Source organism: Drosophila sechellia, chromosome 3L, assembly GCF_004382195.2.
Source record: "Drosophila sechellia strain sech25 chromosome 3L, ASM438219v1, whole genome shotgun sequence".
Taxonomy (NCBI): Eukaryota; Metazoa; Arthropoda; class Insecta; order Diptera; family Drosophilidae; genus Drosophila; species Drosophila sechellia.
In genome coordinates this window covers 9635064-9656488 of record NC_045951.1, presented here as the reverse complement: position 1 = coordinate 9656488, position 21425 = coordinate 9635064, and the positions used below count along the sequence as shown (strand labels likewise).

Genomic DNA, 21425 nt, shown 5'->3' with positions numbered 1-21425 from the left:
CGCAACTGAAACATCTCAAACGGGACATCGTTGCCAGACAGCCAGTCAGAGTGTGGCCAGATCGCAGCGACGGCAGTGCATTTTCAACAAAAATAAGGTAAAATATAGCACAAATATGGCCAGCAATTGTTAAACAATTAACGCAATTGCCAGAATTATAACCAAATGTCAACTGTGTGAGTGCGGCAATCGAGCTCGCGTGGGCGTTGCACATGCAGCAGCATCGAATTGATTAATTGCGGCGCATGCCGAAAAGGGAAAAAAGGGAGGATGTGTTTCAATCAACGCGAGTGAAAACCGCGACGAACGAAGAAAAAAAACCAAAACTACTGCGGCAATCGTGAACAAAGAACTCGTTGCGTCCGAAATTATGTGGCACAGCAACTAAACTATTGGATTTCCCAATCATTTTCCAGTTGAAATCAACGCGTTGCAGCAGGCCCCGCAGCAACAGCAACAACAAAACAAAGGCAACTGGAAGTGCAGCCTAACGGGAATTGCTCCAGCATATAGAGATTATAATCCATTTATCGGAAGATAGTCCACAATGGCGGATCCAGAGCGACAGAGCCTGATCAACAAGGAAGACGGCAATGGCTACAATTCCGTGGACGCCGTGGACGAGGGTGCCGATAATCCCGGCAGCAACTCATCGGTGGCCACAAACGAGGACGGTGCGTATCGTTATTGTAAAGCCGGCCATTCAACCCGCATCCAATCAGCCGGGCGGGCGGGCCATTGGAAACCCAACAAGTGTGCGGGCGCTCCACTTATCCGCATCCAAAGTCGTGATTCCGAGTTGTCTGCTCGCCGTCTCATTTGGCATTTTCACACTTCACCCAACTGAGTCATAAATGCCTGTGGGGTGTGGTGCGGGGGGAGCGATGGGACTGCACAGTAAGAAAAACTTATAGGATATGTGGCGCCCAAATGTCATCCTAAATTATCTGCCATTTTTACAGATCAATATGTTACAAATGTTTTAAATTGATCTTAAAATTATACAAATTTAAGTTGTAATTAACAGGTCCCATTATTATAGAGCTTGATTTTTTTCCCAGTATTAACCAAAAAAATGCAACCTAATATAAAATTCTCTTATTGGCCTAATTATCAAATGGGCCACGTACACCCCGAAAAAATATGTAATTTTATCACGAACTCCTATTTTTCACTATGTGAAGAGCTGCCAAAAATGTGAAGATCGATTGTAGTTAGTTACTCGACGCCGGTATCGGCCAAATTTTTGCACCGCCTTTGTTATTGTTTATGCTAGGAGGACGCTCGTAATCAGCACAAAAAGCGTTCCCCACAGCTGTTTAATCAGCATCGATTCGGAGGTGTTGGTACTGTGGTGGTTAAGCGGGGGCAGCCAAGTCCATGAGTCATCATGTCATTCGCTGCCTTATCGCAGTACAGGGCGAAAATGAAGGCATTGAGGGTCTGCGATGAGCAGTGGTTCCATTGTTTACCAAGGAACCTGATCTTCAGCTCGGAAAAAGCTATCATTAATATACTCTATAAGAGTTTAGTTACAAGGGCTTCACGACTTTCCATGTTACCAATTAATTTGTATAATCATGTGATTTGAAACGATGATAGAAACAATATATAATGAAGAATTATCTCTAAATGATTTGCATAGGTTTTCATTCTGTATTCTTTATATATCATTTAGGCAAAGTAATATGACTTTATTTGCAATTAATCGACTTTTTATTAAACAATCCTCCTGGAGAGTGTGTGCTATGCCACTCTTTGTCTTTTCCACACGCCTTGATTTCATTTAAAAACGTCTTACACAAAGTTCGAACTTGTTTTGATCGAGAGACGAGAACCACAACTGCGGTCTAGCTGCACTAGTTTAATGCTGGGACAGGAGAGCTGCATTCATAAAGCCAAAACATTGACCCATTTGGTTTATCGCAGCTTCCCAGAGCCACACACTGCACACTATCAGAAAATGCAGTTCTCACTCCCTCCATCTCCGCCAGATGAGCAGTGTGGTTGAGGGAACTCTGCTGGCGAGATGTATTTATTCTACACCAAAGGTCTCGCCTTTGAAGGGCATGGGTCTACACCATATTATAAGTAGTTAATAATACTTTGCAATGGAATTTTAGGCAATGGAGCACCGACGGCAGTGCCTTGCATTGGACCCGATGAGCTGCCGCCGCCGTATCAGCAGAGCACCAACACCGGAGGCGTGCCGATGGTCACCTGTCGGGTATGTCAACACATGATTGACATCACCACGAAGCGGGAGCAGCACGTGGTCAAGTGCACCCACTGCAATGAGGCTACTGTGAGTAATTCTAAGCACAATCTTTGAATCTAATTGTAACTTAATACGCTTTTGGCTATCAACAGCCCATTCGGAACGCTCCAGCCGGCAAGAAGTATGTTCGCTGCCCATGCAACTGTTTGTTAATCTGCAAGAGCTCGTCGCAGAGAATCGCTTGTCCAAGGCCCAATTGCAAGAGGATCATCAACCTGGCCCCAAGTCCCGTCACCCCGCCCGTGCCAACCATGCCGGGCATGTGCCGCGTCACTTGTGGCCACTGTTCGGACACGTTTTTGGTGAGTTATTAATCCAAATCACAGCAGCAGGAGTCTTGTAAAACTTGCTCTTACAGTTCAACACGTATCACAACGCCTTGGCTCGGTGTCCACACTGCAGGAAGGTCTCATCGGTGGGCTCGCGCTTTGCCAACAGCCGCGCCGTGATGTTCGCCATTGTGGCGCTGGTGTTCCTCATCACAGGCATCGGCGTAACCATCGGCACATACTCGATTGCTTCGGTAAGCCAATTTAATTTAAATTAAGCTGAAGCATGTGATTTTCTAAACCCATATGTGTTTCCTCCTGCATTTCTCCAGGATCACGGTGGCATGTACTTCCTCTACGTGGCGCTGTTCGTGATTTCGGGTTGCATGCTGGCCCGGTCCGCCTACTATTTCCGCCTTAAAGTGAGCGCCATCGATGGGCCAATGTAAAGCTAACGCACGGGGCCAGTAGCAAGGAAGGAAGTGCATTGTTTTATTTTTATATATATATATTATTCATATATATCATTCCTTTTGATATTAAATTTAAAACTAAACACAAGCAGCCAATTTGCAGACGGAACATATGAACATTTCTCCAGCAATTCAGCTACATACAAAAATTCTTCGTTTCGAGCAAAACTAATAGCAAACCTAGCTAAATTTACGAAAAGAGGTCTACCCGTTGAAAAGCATAATTAGGATATTAAGGCCGTAACTAACTAAACACTATACTAAAAGCGAATATTTCAAGGGTCGCCGTGCAGCTACCATTCAAGTGCTAAAAGTAAAAAAGAGAAACCCCCGATCTGTGTTGGCAGTCATTAGTTATTAGACCAGCGACCGATCAATCCACAGTGCATCTCATTTTTAGAATCGTCAGGATCCATTTTAAAGATTGTACAGTTTCGTTGTTTAAGTGTCCGATTTGTTATCCGTTCGTGCCTGTCCTGCAAGATATTTCGGTATTCGGTATACATTACGTATTCGTTGATACGCTTTTCAGTTTTGTGTTGCCTAGAATTTAACCAATGCACTTTTTCTCAGTTCGCGCCAAAGCGGAGGAAAGCGTTTTGTTGCTTGGCGTTAGAAACAATTTGAAGGGTATGCTAATAGTGCTAATGAAGGTACATACATACGCGCATATACGATACCATACATACATAATTATAATGAAAATAAACAAAGCAACACTTCTTGAACAACAGAGAACAAGCAACGCTCATGCAGATATAAAGAAAATCAATTTAGACAGCAACTGCTAAACTGCGAAATTGCATATATATATATGATTAAAAGGAACGGTTTACTTTTGAAATATATATATATATATACAACAACATTTATATTTAGTACATCATAAATTAGCATACATACACTGTAAATAAAAAGAAATAAAACCACAAGCACCATCGACTTTTCGGCGACAAAGTAGAAAGTAGAGTGCCTTGAACTTGACATCGGACATCGTCTGGGATTTTCGATTTCGATTAAATTTTTTAAAGTTTCAAGTTTCTTGGCCAAGATGTCATCATTGGCTCCTTGCTTCACTGTGGGCTCAATAGTGCGCTGCAAGACTTGTTTTGGCGACAACGTTTCGGGAGAAGTAAAACTAAATATTATTTATTATTTTTACGATTATATAATGCTCTCAATTTCCCAGGTTGTGGCCTTCGATCTGGGCGTGAAAATGCTGATAATGAAGTGTCCATCGAGCAATGGCGGTGGCGACGAACAGACCACTTGCAATGTGACCATTGTGAATCTATCCCTGTGCATGGACATTGAAATAGTGAAGGAAACAATGCCGCCGGCTGAAGTTCAGCAGCCGGAACCGATTGATATAACCATGGTAGCAGCACTCTCTATATAGATATTTAGGAGAACCCTCACTCAACCATTTGCGTTTGCAGATCCGAGAACGATACCGATACGCAACCGAACATCGTACTCTCTCCTGCCGGAGCTATCATCCCAATGTCTCGCCCTTCGGACAAGCTTTGTTTAGGGTGTTGGTCAAGGGTTTCGGCGATTCCGCAATCAACTGGCAGGACCAAGGCGACCAAGTGGCGATCAATATACTCCATCAGGTGGTCATCCATGCGCCTTATGCCACGGAGAATATTCGGTACCAGAGCTGGAATCCCAAGCTAGCGATATACGTCCGAGGGGTCGTTCAAAGCATTTGCAGTAAACAATTCTAGAAGGACGGCCGTGCCCATGGCAACAGTTGTCTAGATAGCATCCAATTCTCTGTACGTTTTGTTTATCAACAAAACAATTCAAAATACACACACATATAGCCATGACACCCACACAGAATACTGCTCTTTATCTGCCAGGGGAAACCATTCTCGTTTGTACAAATTCGATTTAATGCACAACACACAACACCCAACACACACAATACACGATGGCCGATGATGAAGATAAACCAAAGAAGCACACGCTGGACAGCCTGTTCTTGGTGTATTCCAACTTCCAGGTATGATGGATGACCCTGTTAATTGATGAGTGATTTTATCTAATTGGTGGCAGGTCATACCCACTGACATCGAGAACGAGTACTTCGACAGCATACTCCTCTCGCAGTTGGACGCCTGGCTGGAGCAGGCCAAGCTCATGCCCAATCCCATAACTAGAACTCAGACCGGTCTGATATACATGCGATACAAGTGAGTAACTACATTAAATCTATATATCATTCTTAATCAAATACATGCCGCAGGAAATGGCGTTTGGAGTACGAAGACTTTCTGGAGGTCCTAAACAACTTGGCATCCGATAACAATCTGCCTATAGATGACATGAAGCAAATAATGATCGATGCTGGAGTCCCGAATGGCGCTGATGTGGTCATAGTCGTCAAGTAGATTGAATAATCACTGCATTTTATTTATATACATACAAATAGTCAGACAACAAATTATTAATAGTAACAATTGCATACAAGAGTAACTTTGATTAGTTCACAAAAATTATAGTAAAATATAAAAGCATCCAACAAAGAGCCTCTAAACCCAATTGGTTAATTTCAGTTAGTTAAACACTTATTTTGACGTAGAGGGTGCCTAGTTAAAGTGTGTTTTGAGATTACTGATCTGAAAACTAAATACAAAATAAATGATCATAACATTTTTTGATGTGATTCAATAAATTGACTGCTATTCTGATATTCTTTCTGCTTAAGCTTATAAATATTCGATGAGTGATTGGCTTGTTCGCTTCGCGTTACTTTCCTGATAATAATAACAACGTTTGTTTGGGTAACAGAGTTTGGCTGGACTTAGTTCTAGCACCTGGGCAAATATGTGGACTGCTGGGAGCTAACAATGTTATAAAAATACATGCTCATTCATTCCGTATATCTAATAAATATTGCCGATGCGTTCTAATGGCTTTCCGAGTGTCTCGTAGCGATTGGTAAGGTAATAATGCACTGTTCAGTTTGTACTAGTAAATTTCCGGCTCATGTCGAGGTGCATGGAGTGGATTTGCTATTGATGCTGGCTCTTAGTCATCCCTCCAGTTGTGTATGCGGGTTTTATACAGTTTATCATGCATAGCAACCTCGTGCCGTTCCAAGGCCACTCCAATTTCGCCACATGATTTGTATTTCCGGATTTGGTCATATAGATAAGATTCTCTTGTTGGTTCAGTGAGTGTATCTCTTTGCATCGCCGGACCGCATTGTCATGGATCTGTGTGTTGGCTTGTTCAATTGAATGCATGAATAATGTAATGCACAGGTAGATTAAGTATACGTGGCACTTAGGATTAGATTAGTAGCAATTGCAAGTAATTTAAGAGTAAATTGTTCGCTCCAGCCAGTCGTCCAAGTTGAAGAAGGCCGTGTCCGAGTTGTCCGTGTCCCGTTCGCGGAACATCTCGATGAATGTCCTCACCTTGATGGCACACATCAGGAAGTCGTCGAATGGTATCTGTCCCTCCCGCGATCCGTAGCGATGGGCCAGGGCGTTCAGGAGCCTGTTGTTCAGATGGTAGCCAGCCGAATTGAGTGCTCCGCGCAAATGGAATCCATCAATACTGCCAGTGCGACGGGTGTCATACAGCTTAAAGACCGCTCGCCACTTGGCAATATCGGTTAGCAGAGCTTCGAACTCCTCGAAACCAAGGCGACCGGAGCGATCCTTGTCCAGCATGGCTACCATCGAACGCACGGCATCCTTGGAGAAGCCATCACTGCCCACCATAACATCGCGCATAGAGTGGTCCAGGATGCGCTTCAGCTCCTGCCAGTCGACTTCCTCGTCGCTGCCAGCCACGCTGTCAAACAGACGGCGCAGTGCAATGCGCTGCGGATCATCCTCCTCCTTTGGAGTCGGTGGCGGCAGAGCCGGAGCAATGCGATCGTCGGTCTCGCCAAAGCCAACCTCATCGTCGTTCTCCTCCATGTTGTTCCTCGTCTCCGAGAAGACGCGAATAATGAACTCGCCCTCCTCGTTCGGATCGAAGGTCGATGGAACAATTAGGTAGTGGCCAGGTGGCAACTTAAACCTGGCGCAGACCTCGCGCGTATTGATAAAATGTGGTGAACGGGCCACCGATGCTCGGTACTTGAAGAAGTTGAGCCCCTGGGGCTTCACTTGCATGTCACGGTCTGTGAGATGATATATAGCAAATCCAATGGTCAGACAGTCTATGCCAACGTTTCGCTTGCTACGTCGATTCTTCTGCATAAGGGCCACAATAGCCGTGCACTTGCCATCGTCATCCTCGTCGTCGGGATCCTCCAGCGATATGATGTACTGTGGGTTGTGCCAGAAGGTCTCCAGGAAGTTTCTGCAACCGCCGGCTGTTACGCCCGATGTCCACTCACCCTCGAACATGGACATTTCCCACTTGCGGCGGGAGCTGTGCTGCTGATCCTCAGTCAGTGAGTCGGGCGACAAGTTACATATCTCCACGCGATCAAAGTGATTGAGGAAGTCCTGGAAGGACATCCAGAACTCGCCGTCCCTATCGAAATTCAGGCCAATCTCCTCCTTCGTGTGCTCCGGGATGAATCGCCACTCAGGCGAGCTGTCGCTCCACGGACCGCTCCATTCGGCATCGTTGCCCCATGGATTGCGCATACGTATCATGGGCAATTTTCCCTGCCGATTCGGTGTCGATATGTCCATGAGGCACACCTTGGTAATGGAGTAGGCATGACCGCGGATCAAACCTTGTGGCGTTTCCGCTTCTAGAACATGTGGATCCGGCTCCAAGGAGCAACCCATCATCGAGCCACGCTCGGCGGCCTTCATCATGATGCTGAATAGATTTGGTGGAGCCTCCTTGATGTCATACCACTCGGTGACGCCGCCAGTGAAGTCCTCCATGGCCTCGCACGTGGTGCCGCCTAAGAGTGAAGAGATGGTTACAAAAAATTACAAAAACTATAGAAGGAAAATATTTAAATTTTTGATCTCTTCAACAAAGTTCTATCCGCAATATGTGCCGCATTAGTTTTTTTCATAGTTTCAAGAGCCTATGATAAGCATAGTGTATTTTTAGAAACTAAATAAGTTTTGGTATGCCTCACTGTTTCTATGCTTATAGAAATGCTGATAATATTCCATTTCTTACCCTTGAGTGCTTCATAAGATCCATGTAGCTTTGCGTAAGCCTTCTCCAGCAAGGCGCTCCAAAACTCGTTTTTCTCCGTGGAGTGCATGTAGATTAGCTCGTCATTGTATGTGGGCAGACGGTCATCAATGACCACTTCCACCCACTTGCCATACTGCCAGAACTTGAAGTGGAAGATGCCAGCGTAGTTCTCCTGGAAGTCCTGATCCGGCGGGATCACCCTGAAGAAGAGCGTCGAGTCCTGCGTCAGATTGGCAGCTGCAGCCAGTAGCCAGCTGTGAAAGATCGTTTAATTTCTGAGCTTATGTCCATTTATGTATGAATTTGTTTAGTCTTACCAATCTCCAAGTTCTCCTTGTTGCACATCGAATCGTGAATAGCCTTCCACGAAGAACTGCGGATCATCGACGATGTCACCGGGACGCAGCCACTCGTAGTAGCGATCCGGTCGGCGTGAGTACATCAACGAAGCATTGGTGGCCGGAAAATCGGGATCCTCGAACATGGTTCCATTGGCCACGCAGCTGGCGCGCAGAGATTGGAAATCGCCTTTGCTTACGCTGTTCTGCCGGGCACTCGTGGCCTTGCGACCCATCCAAAACATGTTCTGGTTCTCGGGCACCTTCACACTGGTGAAGCTTAGCTCGGCCACGCCGACGGAAGGTTCCTCCTCCTGGGTTGGAGCACTGGCCGGTGGCGGTGCCGAGGGATATGGTAGTGCTGGGAATCCGATATTCTGCTGGGGAGCCGGACTCGTTGGCATGGGAGCGTACGGCATTGGCATACTGGGCAAACCGGGCATGGCAGATGGATATGGTGCGAGCGGAGCAGCCGGATAGGGTAGATTGGGCTGCGGCATGCCAGTTGGATAGGGCATTCCGGTTGGATAGGGCGCCATTGGCGCAGTAGGATACGGCAGCGATGATACGTTGGCTGATGGCAGACTGGGATAAAGTCCTGCTCCTGGATATGGCGTGGCACTAGGGTATGGTGCCGGCGCTGAGGGGGCCCCTGGCACGGGCATTCCCATGCCCATGGTGGGTCCCGCGTACGAAGCATTCTGAGCATGACTCGTCTGCTTCACCACATATGGCATTCCGCCCACGGATTCGGATGATGGATAGGGCAACGAGGGGTAGAGGCCCGCTGAGGGTTTGGGAGCTCCTCCTCCTTCGTTCCCGCCGCTGACTTCATTCTTGCTGTAGCCCAAGGCCGCCAAATTGACAAGGCCAATGCCACTGGCATGATAATTCTTGGGGTAATTATCAATGCCGTACATTTTTACTGGTTTTTCGTTGTGGTTTTCCTCGTCCACGCACTGGTTTTTCCCTAAAACTACCTACTAATGGCAAATGGCGTTGCAAATCGGCTAAAACTACGGAACTGGATAATATCCAGATGTTTATTAACTCGCTGCGGTGGTAAAACTGCTCACTCGCTGGGAATCGTACGCTTTAAATGGGAGAAGTATCCAAATTTAACTTTCTCGGTAAATGATTCATAATCTTTAACCCTTGCGCGTTCTGTATAAATTTTCTTTGAATATGCAAGTGCAATGATAAAAGCTTTGAAAGTGCAGAATGAAATACTTAAAACATTCTAATTCATTTGTTAACTCAGAAAAAAGATTATAAAAATATTAAATTTTTTTATTAGTCTCAATAAAAAGAACTTTTGCTTTTTATAAGTTAAAAAAAAATACTAAGAAAAGATTATTATCGTATTTGAAGTGCACTTTAATTTGTGTATTTATTTACGAACGTAAACAATTAATTAGTGGTCAATACTAAAGACCCAACACCTTATAAGGTCTAAACAAGTCGACCAGGGCTACATTATCACGCAGAGCTGCCATCTTTTTCAAATGAATTTGGTATTTTTTTAGCCCTGTCGGCATTTTCAAAAGAAGAAGAAGAAGTCAAACAGTGCCGTGTTTTTTTTTTGATAACAAACGCAAATTAGTTGAGAAATTCTGGCGCAGAACCGGCATTGGAGCGATGGAAACGCAACCTGAGGTGCCCGAGGTGCCGCTGCGTCCGTTTAAATTATAAGTATTCACCATGTCCTGTTAGAATCCAAAAATAATTAGTTTTCTCTTTTGTAAAGCACGGCGCATCAGGTTGTGAGCCTCACGGGCATCAGTTTCGAGCGGAGGAGCATAATTGTGAGGATATAACTTAAATACACTTAAATATGTACAAAACATTAACACACCTCCTCCTTTTAGGGCGTGGTCGAGCTGACCATTGTGCCGAACAGCGAGAATCTGCGCCTAATACGCCTGAACGCCAAGCAGCTGCGGATATACAACGTCGTTTTGAATGATGTCTGCCAAGCGGATTTCACCTACTTCGATCCCTTCCAGAACATTTGCTACAAGGATCCGAAGAGCCGCGTGCTGGAGGTCTACTCCAAGCATCATCTGACCGCCGCCCAGTACACCGATCCAGATGTGAACAACGGCGAACTGCTCATCCAGGTTCCGCCCGAGGGCTACTCTATGATCCAGGAGGGTCAGGGTCTGCGCATCCGCATCGAGTTCTCGTTGGAGAATCCCAAATGCGGCGTACATTTTGTCATACCACCCGCTTCCACGGACGAGGAAACACAGATGAACAGCTCGCATATGTTCACCAATTGCTATGAAAACTCCTCGAGATTGTGGTTTCCCTGCGTGGACAGTTTCGCCGATCCCTGCACCTGGCGGCTGGAGTTTACTGTCGACAAAAATATGACCGCCGTTTCGTGTGGAGAACTTCTAGAAGTCATTATGACCCCAGATCTGCGAAAGAAAACCTTCCACTATTCGGTTAGCACACCAGTATGTGCACCAAATATTGCGCTGGCTGTGGGTCAGTTTGAGATCTACGTGGATCCGCACATGCATGAAGTGACCCACTTTTGTCTGCCCGGATTGTTGCCGCTTTTAAAAAATACGGTTCGCTACTTGCACGAGGCATTTGAATTTTACGAGGAGACCTTATCTACGCGCTACCCATTCAGTTGCTACAAACAAGTGTTTGTGGACGAATTGGACACGGATATAAGTGCCTATGCCACTATGAGCATTGCTTCGGTGAACCTGCTGCACTCCATAGCTATCATCGATCAGACCTATATATCTCGAACCTTTATGTCGCGCGCTGTGGCCGAGCAATTCTTCGGCTGCTTTATTACATCGCATCATTGGTCGGACACCTGGCTGGCCAAGGGCATTGCGGAGTATCTGTGTGGACTGTATTCCAGGAAGTGCTTCGGCAACAACGAGTATCGTGCTTGGGTGCAATCTGAACTGGCGCGTGTCGTTCGCTACGAGGAGCAGTATGGCGGCATTATTCTCGATTGCAGTCAGCCGCCAGCTCCTTTGCCTGTTTCGGGCACAAACCAATCGGCTGCTTCCAGCAAACAGCAGGAGATTGTCCACTATTTTCCCATCAAGAGTTTGCACACCGTGTCGCCGAAGTATGTGGAGGCGATGCGAAGGAAAGCGCATTTCGTTATCCGGATGCTGGAGAACCGCATCGGCCAGGAGCTGCTGATACAGGTGTTCAATAAGCAATTGGCTTTGGCTTCTAGTGCGGCAACGACGAAGATCGGTGCAGGTCTCTGGTCTCAGCTGCTCATCTCGACCAACATCTTTATTAAGGCCATCTTCACCGTAACCGGAAAGGATATGTCTGTCTTCATGGACCAGTGGGTGCGCACTGGAGGGCACGCCAAGTTTTCGCTCACATCTGTGTTCAATCGCAAGAGAAACACGATTGAGCTGGAGATCCGCCAGGACTATGTCAATCAGCGGGGAATTAGGAAGTACAACGGTCCATTGATGGTGCAGCTGCAAGAGTTGGATGGAACGTTTAAGCACACATTGCAGATTGAGAGCACACTGGTAAAGTCCGATATCACTTGCCACTCGAAGAGCAGGCGTAACAAAAAAAAGAAGATCCCCTTGTGCACGGGTGAGGAAGTGGATATGGATTTATCAGCCATGGAGTAAGTTTTTATGGAATATATGATTAAAGCATTTTGTTAATATCTACTTTTACATAGCGACTCACCTGTGCTTTGGATCCGCCTCGATCCCGAAATGATTCTGCTGCGTGACCTTATAATCGAGCAGCCCGACTTCCAGTGGCAGTATCAGCTTCGGCATGAACGTGATGTTACTGCCCAATTTCAGGCGATTCAAGCCCTGCAGAAGTACCCAACGAATGCCACCAGGCTTGCTTTAACCGACACCATAGAAAGCGAACGTTGCTTCTATCAGGTTCGCTGCGAAGCAGCCCACAGCTTGACCAAAGTGGCCAACCAGATGGTGGCCTCCTGGAGTGGACCACCCGCCATGCTGAACATATTTAGGAAGTTTTTCGGCTCATTTAGTGCTCCACACATTATCAAACTGAACAACTTCTCCAACTTCCAGCTGTACTTCCTGCAGAAGGCTATTCCCGTGGCCATGGCAGGTTAGATTGCTTAGCCAAGTAGGGTGATTTATTTTAAAACTTTTGCATTCCTTTCAGGTCTGCGCACATCTCATGGAATTTGCCCGCCGGAAGTGATGCGTTTTCTTTTCGATCTCTTCAAGTACAACGAGAATTCGCGTAACCATTACACGGATGCATACTACAGAGCGGCTTTGGTAGAAGCTCTAGGCGAAACCTTAACACCTGTGGTCTCCGTTGCCATACATGGCACACAAATCACTACGGACAGTTTATCCACGGATGCGAAGTAAAGTTGCAAACTGAAAATTTATTGCTTATATTAAGTTTATTTAATTTTAACCCACAGACTTGTGCTGGATGAAGTTACACGTCTGCTGAACATGGAGAAACACCTGCCCTCGTACAAGTACATGGTGTCCGTGTCCTGCCTGAAGGTCATCCGAAAGCTTCAAAAATTCGGCCATCTGCCCTCACTGCCGCATATTTACCGCAGCTATGCCGAATATGGAATATATCTGGACCTCCGCATTGCTGCCATGGAGTGTCTGGTGGACTTTGTGAAGGTGGATGGGCGCAGCGAGGATTTGGAACATTTGATTACTTTGCTGGAAACTGATCCCGATCCGGCTGCTCGCCATGCCCTAGCCCAACTGCTGATCGATAATCCGCCTTTCACCCGCGAATCTCGCAGCCGCCTGGATAAACCCAATCTCGTGGATCGTCTATGGTTCAGTATTAACCGATTGCCCTACGATACCAAGCTGCGCTGCGATATTGTTGATTTGTACTACGCACTATACGGAACTAAGCGTCCGAATTGCTTGCAGGCCGGTGAGAACCAAAGCTTCTACAAGGATTTGATGAAGGACAATAATAGCAGTGTAGGCAGCGTAACCGGCAGCTTCAAGAAGACCAGTGATTCAAAGTCACATTTGCCAACGCAAACGAATACTTTGGACAATGAGCCACAGGAGCGGCAAAAGCCGGCAATGGTTACCATCAAGCGAACGGCCACAGAAGCATTTGAGGTGGGCGATGAGATAATCAAGCTGGAACGCAGCGAGGAGATCACCGTACTAGATGAACCAGTTAACGTCCAGGCCTATGACAGTGAGACCAAAGTGAATGTCCTGCAGGCAGATGAAGATGCACGTGATACCCATCAGGCTACCAAGCGCCTTAAGAGCGAAATGTACGCCGAGGATGATAACTCATCCACCATGCTGGACGTGGGCGACTCCACCAGATATGAGAGTAGCCACGAGGAGGGCAAGTTGAAGTCCGGCGAAGGTGGCCTCAAGAAGAAAAAGAAGAAGGAGAAGAAGAAGCATAAGCACAAACACAAGCATAAGCACACCAAGGATAAGGATAAGGACAAGGAGCGAAAGGATAAGGACAAGCGTGACCCGCATATATCACGCCTGCAGGCTCGCGAGACAGCCACTCCGGACACTCTCAGCTCGGCGGACAGTAGCAACAGCAATAGCCTGCCGCCCATGAACCTTAACTAAGTGAGGGTTCCTGCAGGTGGGGAAACTGCAATGCTTGGGAGATAGATGACAGAATAAAGGTAAAATACCTTACACATTACATTTATTAAAGGGGTTAACATTATTTGTTAGTTTTATTCATATGTTTATTTGTCGGTTTATAATTTAACATTAAGGAAGTGCTGAAACATTTTTACAATACTTACAAACTAGACAAGGACATTTTAACTAAAACAGGACATGGGTTCACTGCACCTTCGCCTTCGCTGACTCCGCCTTCGGAGCTGCCGCCTTGGGCTCGCTGCCCGCCACGGCGGTATCCTGCTCATCACGCGGCCTCCTCTTCTGCAACGCATGGACATGGGCCAGGGCATGGGGATGGGATTGACCCTCGATGGGTTGCAAATATGTGATACTACCGCCGCCGATGCCTGTGGCCGTTTGCTGATGCAGCTCTCCAGCGGACGGAGTGGACAGGATCTTGACCGACGGCTCCGAGGGAGCAGCCAGCGATCTGTGTTGCTGATGGGCAGCCAATTGCCGCGTGGCCAGGCGCATGATGTGAGCGTAGTCTACAGGCGGGTGATTGCGGTACTCCGGATGATCCTTAACGTACTGCTCATACGGAACGGGAACTGGCACGGGCACTGCCTTCACCGGATATCCTGCGTCCACAAGAGCTTGGAATTCGGCCTGGGTCAGGGGCTTGCCATTCGGAGGCGGCAGATTCAATTGCTTCACTTCATCCAGAGTCCGTAGCTTCTGAATAGGAGCTGTAGTGGGCGTGGGACGGGATGGTGTGGCGATTCCAGTTCCCTGGGACACATAGATACTGGACTGTGACGGAGACGGTGAAGGATATTCAGCGTGGAGCGGCAGAGCAGTGGGTGTGACTGCTAGATTTCTCTGGGAATGCTTTAGCGGATCCGGCGGACTGGGATAGAAGTTGGACGGCGGCGGTGGAGAAGGCGATCCCTGACGTTCGTAATCGGCATAGAGCAATGCCTTAGCGGGCGAAGCCAGCTTGTAGTGCTTGGATCGGTGGTACTGCTTGGGAATGGGGCTCGGCTTGGGTGCCCCGGTGGGCGTAGCCTCCTGGTAGTAATACTGCGAGGGCTGCGGCTGATTGGCCTGCTGTGTGGGATAGACGACGGGTCCCAATCGCTTGGGTTCCGGCGTGGGATAAATTGGCGTCGGTTGCTGATAGTTGCTGAACTTGAAGAGCGATGGAACGAACGGTTGGTTATTGGCATCCAGCAGGGAGTTGGGCGTACTGGCCAGGTATGCCTTGGGTTGCCTCAGCGCGGGATGCGATGTGGGTGGTGGTGGGTGCTGCGGAGCGGGCTGCCTTGTCGCCACCTGCTCATTGCTGCTGTCCACGTAGGCCAACGATTGTCCAGGCTTATTGGCTGCCAGCAATTTCTCAATCTCACTTTCCAGAGACGATTTCGCCAGTGGATGGTTGGGCAGGGTCTTGTAGCTTATCTGTGGCTGGTAGTAGGCAATCTGGGGTGGCAGTCCATGGATGAGTTGCTGGCCGGGATGGGGTATCGGTTTGTGGAGCTGCACACGCTGCGGTTGTTGCTGTTGTGGCTCATCATCCTCTTGGATTTGCTGCGCCTGAGGCAAGGGCAGATATTTGGGACCACCGCGGGGATGCGAATAAGTTGGAGTCACCAGCTCCTGCTCGGCCACAAAACGCTCGCGATAGCCGCCTAATCCCAACGAGGGATCCGCCTGCTGCAACACTTTGTGAGTGGCAGCCGTGCTGTGGATGGGCAATTGCTTGGGGTGCTGTTGCTGCTGCTGCTGTTGGTGTTGGTGCTGCTGCTGCTGTTGATGCTGCTGCTGCTGACGAAGTTGCTCATGATAGGCTCTAGCCTGCAGCTCCTCCTCCAGGATCTTAAGAAACTGCTCTTCGGGAATCACTTGGTAGGGCTTTTGGAAAGTAGGATTGATAAGTATATGAGGTTTATAGCGTCGCATTCAGATGACCCACCTGCTGATGTTGTTGCTGCTGCTGCTGCTGTTGGGGATTCACCGACCGATGCTTTGGCGCAGGCAGCGGCAATGGCAGTTGATAGGGACCCACACCCTGGTACTGACGTGGACGTGGTTGCTGGAGCTGTATCTGTTGCTGCGGCTGCGGCTGAATGGACACCGCGTATCGCTGTTCCGCCTCCTGTTCCTGCTCCTGCTCCTCCTCGGCCACCGGAGTGGATGACTTCTTGGGCACACTGGCCGCACCCTTGCCTTGACCTGCGGCCAGCAGAGCCTTGGGCTGATGATGGCGCATTATATCTTGCAGATACACGTAGTGCTGCACCTTCGAGATACGGATACAGATAGATGGCAAGGGAAAAAGTGAGTGGGGGCGCATAATTATGGTGGGTGTGTGAACTGCCAGCATTCAGCCGGCGGCCAATGTCAGCAGCCGTTTAAAGTGGAGCCGCATGACCAACACCATCACCATCATGACTTAAACACAAAAACCGAGCGACAAACCGCAGCGGCAACAACTGGTTGCAGGTGCTTCAGCAGAGCAGCAAACGCTGTGAGAATGGCGTGGCATCTAAAAAATGAGTTTATATAACACTTGTGGCAAACTTTGGCAACGCCAACGCCACACACAACAACCACATAGACGCGGACTCTTCGATGTTGCAACAGCAACAACAAAAATTAAACTGTGCAACCAGGTTTCGCCGTCAAAGGATTTGATTGTGTGGGGACTTCCCATAAAAAAACGTATAAAAATATGCCATAAAGATTTAGATTTATAATAAAGAGTTGAAATTGAAACGAATCAATTCCTTGATTTGTAAATTTAGTATTGATTCTTAAGCTCAATCCTTTTTAGTCATCTGTCTGAATTATACTTTATAAACTTTTGAATGCTGTTTTTTTTTAATTAGATCTTCAAGCAGCTTACTATAAAATTCCATAAAAATACGGAAAGCCCCTGAATTCTTGTGGAAACCCGTTGCACAGTGTGCCATCGACTACTATTCACATTATTATGGCAAATAAAGCCGCCGGCGAGTCAAGGCGCCATGAAGCGACACAAAGCTGACAGACCAAAAGTGGGGTGATTATAACATTATGTCAACTTTCTTCCCACGACAAGCGCCATTGTTTTTCCACGGGCTCCGATGTCTTGCACTATTACAAGACCCACTGAAGACCAGGTGAGGCGGGGAGTGGGGAAGAATTGGAGAAGCCATTGCCAAGCGAATCCGTTGGATGGGTGGAAACTCAAGTTGGATGGCAGGAGGTGGAAATTGTTGTGTTGACGCGTAATAAGACAAATAATAATTTTGCAATTATGCATTTGTTGCTGTCGCCGTCGCCGTCATGTCGTGACTTAGTTTTGCCAACTGCATTTATAATAAAAATATCATTATTATGATTATTATTACAACTTTTGCCGGCACTTTTAATTTCTATACATTTTGCAACCAAAACATTGTCTTTGGCTAATTGCAATCGCCTTTGTCTACCATCTATTGCAAATTCGTTCCGAATATAAGCCGACATATTGGTCAAGGTTTCTTGGCCTCTCGGCGAAAGGGAAAAATTTGACAAAATCCGTCTGGGATTGGGCCATTTGGCTTTCTGCCTTTTATGTTGAACGTTTCGGGCGCCGAGATGTTTACATCCGGCATTTTGAAAAGAATCGTGTGCCTGCCGCCGATGCCAAGTCACGATCGCCCAGGTCGTCCGATGTCCAATGTCTGACCTCTGATGTCCGCGGGGCCAAGTCAAAACGCCAGACAAGAGCCGCGATGTCGATGGAACGCCCCCCGATTGGCACAAAACAAACAATTCCTCATGGCAATGGTAATCCGTCAGTTGGCCAGTCGATCAGTAGATCACCCACTCCCTTTATTGAACCCACTCCCAGGGATTTCGGCTGGATGTTTTATGGGTCAACTTGGAAAACAAGTCCTGCAGTTGCGGCAGATTGTGCATGCATAAGTTGTAACCTATAACTTATCCTAGACAATCAATGAGTTGTCAAAAACTAAAAACAATGGAAACAGGGAAACCCTTTTATGTATAAAATGGACAAATTGCCCAAACTCACCTCCTGACTCTGCTCAAGAAGTTGGGCGGCATGGGGTCGGGAATTGGCTGCCGCAAAGTTCCTCAACTGCGGCTCCTGGTGAGATTCGTGCTGTTGATGCTGGTGCGGTGCAATGGGTCGGATGATGAACTGATTCGGCTTGGAGCCGTAGATGGTCTCCTGACCATCCTCGGGATCATCGCTGGCGGATGGCGATGCTGCCGAGCTGCGGTGGTTGGGGTACAGAGACGTCTCCTTGGAGTTCACCTGTCGCTTGTCTTTGGTCGCCTCCGATTCCAGTGGCGTGGAGGCGGAGCTCTTGCTGTCTTCCGCCGGCTTGACTTGGCTGCTCTTGGCCTCCGCATCCACGGCCTGGGCGCAGACGAGGCCTGTGTGGGAGGACAGGTGTAGGTGTCACTTTAGAGTTTTTTGGGAAACAGCATTTAGTCTGCTGCACCAAAAGGTTACAGTTGTTAAAGTTAAATTATTTTATGCCACTGAATAGAAGTACTGTTTAAAAATTGTTAATGGCCATTAAATCTTTTAAAGCGCTGCATTTAATACATTTTTTTTATTATTTGAATTATTGAAAGTTTTTATTAAATTTATTTGTACTTTTTTTCTTTCCTTGTAAAAGTTTTGGGTTTGGTTTTCAAGCTACTAACTACTAAACTTAATATATCCTTGAAATATTATCATAATTACTAAATTTTAGTAATTTATAAAGAAATGTAAAGATAAAACAATTTGAATGCTAATTCTTGATCTTATTTGGATCGCTGAAAAAGCAAGCTAGTATAAATATTCAAAATATTTTCAAAATATTAATTTCTATTACAATTTTGAAAAGTATGTGTCCTGTTCATGTTTCCTGTTCATATCGTAGTTTTACTGGTATTAAGTAAAAAAAAATTGAAAGTATTTTCTTTCATAAAAAAAATTTTATTTTGGTAATTTCTTATTAAACCCAATTCTTTAAACACTTTCGATGTCTACTCACCCAGCAAGAGTGTCAGGAGCAAGATTTGGATTCTCATTGTGTGGCGTCACTGCACCAGCAGACTAGTAATTGAATATCTGAATCTGTGCCTGGCCGTTCGCTACTTTCACAGTCACTTGGGTTATATATTTTATTATTTCCCACTCGGTTTCGTTTTCGTTGTCGTTTTCCTTGTCAGGCGTTTGGGACTACGATGGTCGCATCTGCTGCATCTGCATCGAGCATTGCCGGCTGCAAACAAACTGAACCAAAAGAAGCACACAACACGATGCGATTATTACTAGCAGTTATGCAACTGAAGATTCGACACAATCTGCAACCGAATTTGCGAACTGCGAATTGCGAAACCGAAACTGAATCAAAGTCTGAGTGGCAATTCGTATCCCGTAATCCTTGGATTGTTTTTGGCGCGAAATTCGTAACGCTACAAATTGGATATGAAAGATGAACTGATTGCTTTACCGTCGTCTGCTTTCCTGTCTTTGGTTTTAATTTATTTTTTTACTTTTTTTTTTACTATTTTTTAGTAGCAAGGAGCAACAGCTCCGTTTTGGGTGATCGGATGTAGTAGATCGCGCGCGCTGCTGCACGTTCAGCCAACGAATCTTTGGCGTTGTGCGGCCAACACTTGTATTTATAAATCCGGTGGCCAAAACAGACGAGTCTCGGCCGACAGCCGAGCTTCGATCCCCGAGCTCCAAGCTCCAGCTGAAGCCACAATGGCTATATCCAAAGACGACCTTTGCGGCTCGTCGTGCCAGCCAGGCACCAACACAAAGAGAAAGGTCTGTCTGCGATCGCCTCTTTGGCTCGATTCTGCAAATGTACCGCCTCTACAGAGGGAAAAAGGTATTCATTAAGAGCTAATAATGAGAGGTCCTAACTTTACTTTAATATACCTTTTTAGATATAACATTTAGATTTGACATTTGTTTTTAATAACTTCAAGATTTTATTTTTCATCTAATACTTTATTGCTTTTAAAGTTGAACATCATTAAGGAATATGATTTTAAAGCTTGTGGGTTATGAAAATTCGGGGAAATTTAATTTGAAATTTATAACTGAACGTTTACACCATTCCAAACGTTGTAGAGAATACTTTAAAACATACATATATGTATAGAGTGCTATAAGTTTCTGCTCAACATCTGATTTTTAAATGCCTATTATTTCTGGGTTAAACAGTAAAAAACTTAAAAAAAGAACACACTGTCTTTTAAATACAGTGCTTGAAATGCCAAATATGTAAATTAATATCGGCCAGCTTTTCCCTTTGTCAAGGTTATTTCGAAATAATCCAAATAATAGCTAACATTTAATTTGGACACCAGAATTTCGATGAAAACTGCCCCAAAAACGGCACAGTTTTTTCTCGGTGAACCTTCGCTTCCAGGGGGCCAATTGAACGTTGACGGCCCTGTCGGTGGCTAACCGCTAGTTAAGTTAAGGCTAATGGTACGGCCCCAGCATTTGCCTGCCGCCTGGAAGCGCCCCGAAAATGCTAACGTGACACTAAATTGGCCGTCCGCCCTCGCCGAAGTGGAGACGGGAAAACACTGACTTGATTCAGGGAGAGGGACATTACTATTCCATACTATAGTATACTATATCTGGCTGCCGGCCATGGCTATTTGGGCTGGTCGAGGCTAAAGGGCACTTTTGTTTTGGTTTTGTCTCGCGTCTTTAAACCATTCTGTCTGCGTCTGTGTATGTGTTTGTGCAAATTGGGCGCATTACTTTTAACAAGCGTTTTCGATTCGGATGCGAGACTCCTCCATTTGCGTTTCCATTTTCCATTTGCATTAGCAATGCATATTTAATATGCCCAAGCCCAGTACGAGTGCTCACACCAGCCGGCGGAAAACAAAACTCCACCCCTTGCAGCAAGTTCGCTGCCTAAGTCTTTCGTTTGACATTTGCAATTGGCAAGGCACAGTGGTTTCTGTGTTCTTAATAAAAATGTATGTACGAATTTGAAAAATAATGTGAAATATGATAAGAAACAAATGATCGAGTTTAAATTAAAATTTTCATTTTTTATAACATTTTTAAAGAATTGGTGTTTTATTTGAATACAATATAGAATCAACTTTTCACAATTTTGGGCACTGGATTTCAGTATGGTATACCTCTATATACTGTGATTTATTGTTAGTAAATATAAATTTAAAGGCTACTTGTAAATGTGTCCACTTTGTCCGCTGGATCATAACTTATGCTTCATTATGCTTATGGTTTACTTCAGTAGTGATGCAAATTTCAAGACAAACCCGCTTAAGCATCA

General features: G+C 46.1%; 6 protein-coding genes across 10 annotated transcripts; 4 read left to right on the top strand and 2 right to left on the bottom strand.

The window, feature by feature from the left end:
• Positions 1–3: 3 nt before the first annotated feature.
• LOC6605120 (type 1 phosphatidylinositol 4,5-bisphosphate 4-phosphatase) lies at positions 4–3952 on the top strand. 2 transcript variants are annotated; one of them, XM_032719326.1, is made up of 6 exons: positions 4–97; positions 417–674; positions 2124–2305; positions 2371–2580; positions 2637–2801; positions 2880–3952. In XM_032719326.1, exons 2-6 carry the CDS (start codon positions 548–550, stop codon positions 2994–2996), a joined length of 801 nt encoding a protein of 266 aa, XP_032575217.1. In that variant the 5' UTR covers positions 4–97; positions 417–547; the 3' UTR covers positions 2997–3952. The 2 variants fall into 2 exon arrangements, with proteins under 2 accessions (XP_032575217.1, XP_002029961.1); XM_002029925.2 differs by lacking the exon at positions 4–97 and having other exon boundaries at positions 231–674.
• A 97-nt stretch (positions 3953–4049) lies between these two features.
• On the top strand, positions 4050–5176 carry LOC6605119 (protein Hezron). Of its 2 annotated transcripts, XR_004361843.1 has the most exons (4): positions 4050–4152; positions 4210–4398; positions 4460–4801; positions 5085–5176. XR_004361843.1 is itself a non-coding variant. In XM_002029924.2 (3 exons), the coding sequence occupies exons 1-3, from the start codon at positions 4072–4074 to the stop codon at positions 4748–4750; spliced, it is 561 nt and encodes a 186-aa protein (XP_002029960.1). In that variant the 5' UTR covers positions 4050–4071; the 3' UTR covers positions 4751–4868. The 2 variants fall into 2 exon arrangements, 1 of the variants encoding a protein (XP_002029960.1); XM_002029924.2 differs by lacking the exon at positions 5085–5176 and having other exon boundaries at positions 4460–4868.
• On the top strand, positions 4766–5703 carry LOC6605118. The gene is made up of 3 exons (XM_002029923.2): positions 4766–5031; positions 5085–5221; positions 5275–5703. The coding sequence occupies exons 1-3, from the start codon at positions 4960–4962 to the stop codon at positions 5417–5419; spliced, it is 354 nt and encodes a 117-aa protein (XP_002029959.1). The 5' UTR covers positions 4766–4959; the 3' UTR covers positions 5420–5703.
• On the bottom strand, positions 5417–9689 carry LOC6605117 (calpain-B). The gene is made up of 3 exons (XM_002029922.2): positions 8477–9689; positions 8139–8413; positions 5417–7911 (listed from the first exon to the last, which is right to left on the bottom strand). Exons 1-3 carry the CDS (start codon positions 9415–9417, stop codon positions 6350–6352), a joined length of 2778 nt encoding a protein of 925 aa, XP_002029958.1. The 5' UTR covers positions 9418–9689; the 3' UTR covers positions 5417–6349.
• A 446-nt stretch (positions 9690–10135) lies between these two features.
• Positions 10136–14179, top strand: LOC6605116 (transcription initiation factor TFIID subunit 2). Its single transcript, XM_032719320.1, has 6 exons — positions 10136–10185; positions 10248–10302; positions 10366–12131; positions 12189–12601; positions 12659–12869; positions 12930–14179. Exons 1-6 carry the CDS (start codon positions 10136–10138, stop codon positions 14092–14094), a joined length of 3660 nt encoding a protein of 1219 aa, XP_032575211.1. The 3' UTR covers positions 14095–14179.
• Positions 14180–14252: 73 nt separating this feature from the next.
• Positions 14253–19708, bottom strand: LOC6605115 (ataxin-2 homolog). Of its 3 annotated transcripts, XM_032719323.1 has the most exons (5): positions 19602–19707; positions 19140–19381; positions 18161–18528; positions 16073–16399; positions 14253–16011 (listed from the first exon to the last, which is right to left on the bottom strand). In XM_032719323.1, the coding sequence occupies exons 2-5, from the start codon at positions 19174–19176 to the stop codon at positions 14320–14322; spliced, it is 2424 nt and encodes an 807-aa protein (XP_032575214.1). In that variant the 5' UTR covers positions 19177–19381; positions 19602–19707; the 3' UTR covers positions 14253–14319. The 3 variants fall into 3 exon arrangements, with proteins under 3 accessions (XP_032575214.1, XP_032575213.1, XP_002029956.2); XM_032719322.1 differs by having other exon boundaries at positions 19140–19708; XM_002029920.2 differs by having other exon boundaries at positions 16073–16393; positions 19140–19708.
• Positions 19709–21425: the final 1717 nt, after the last annotated feature.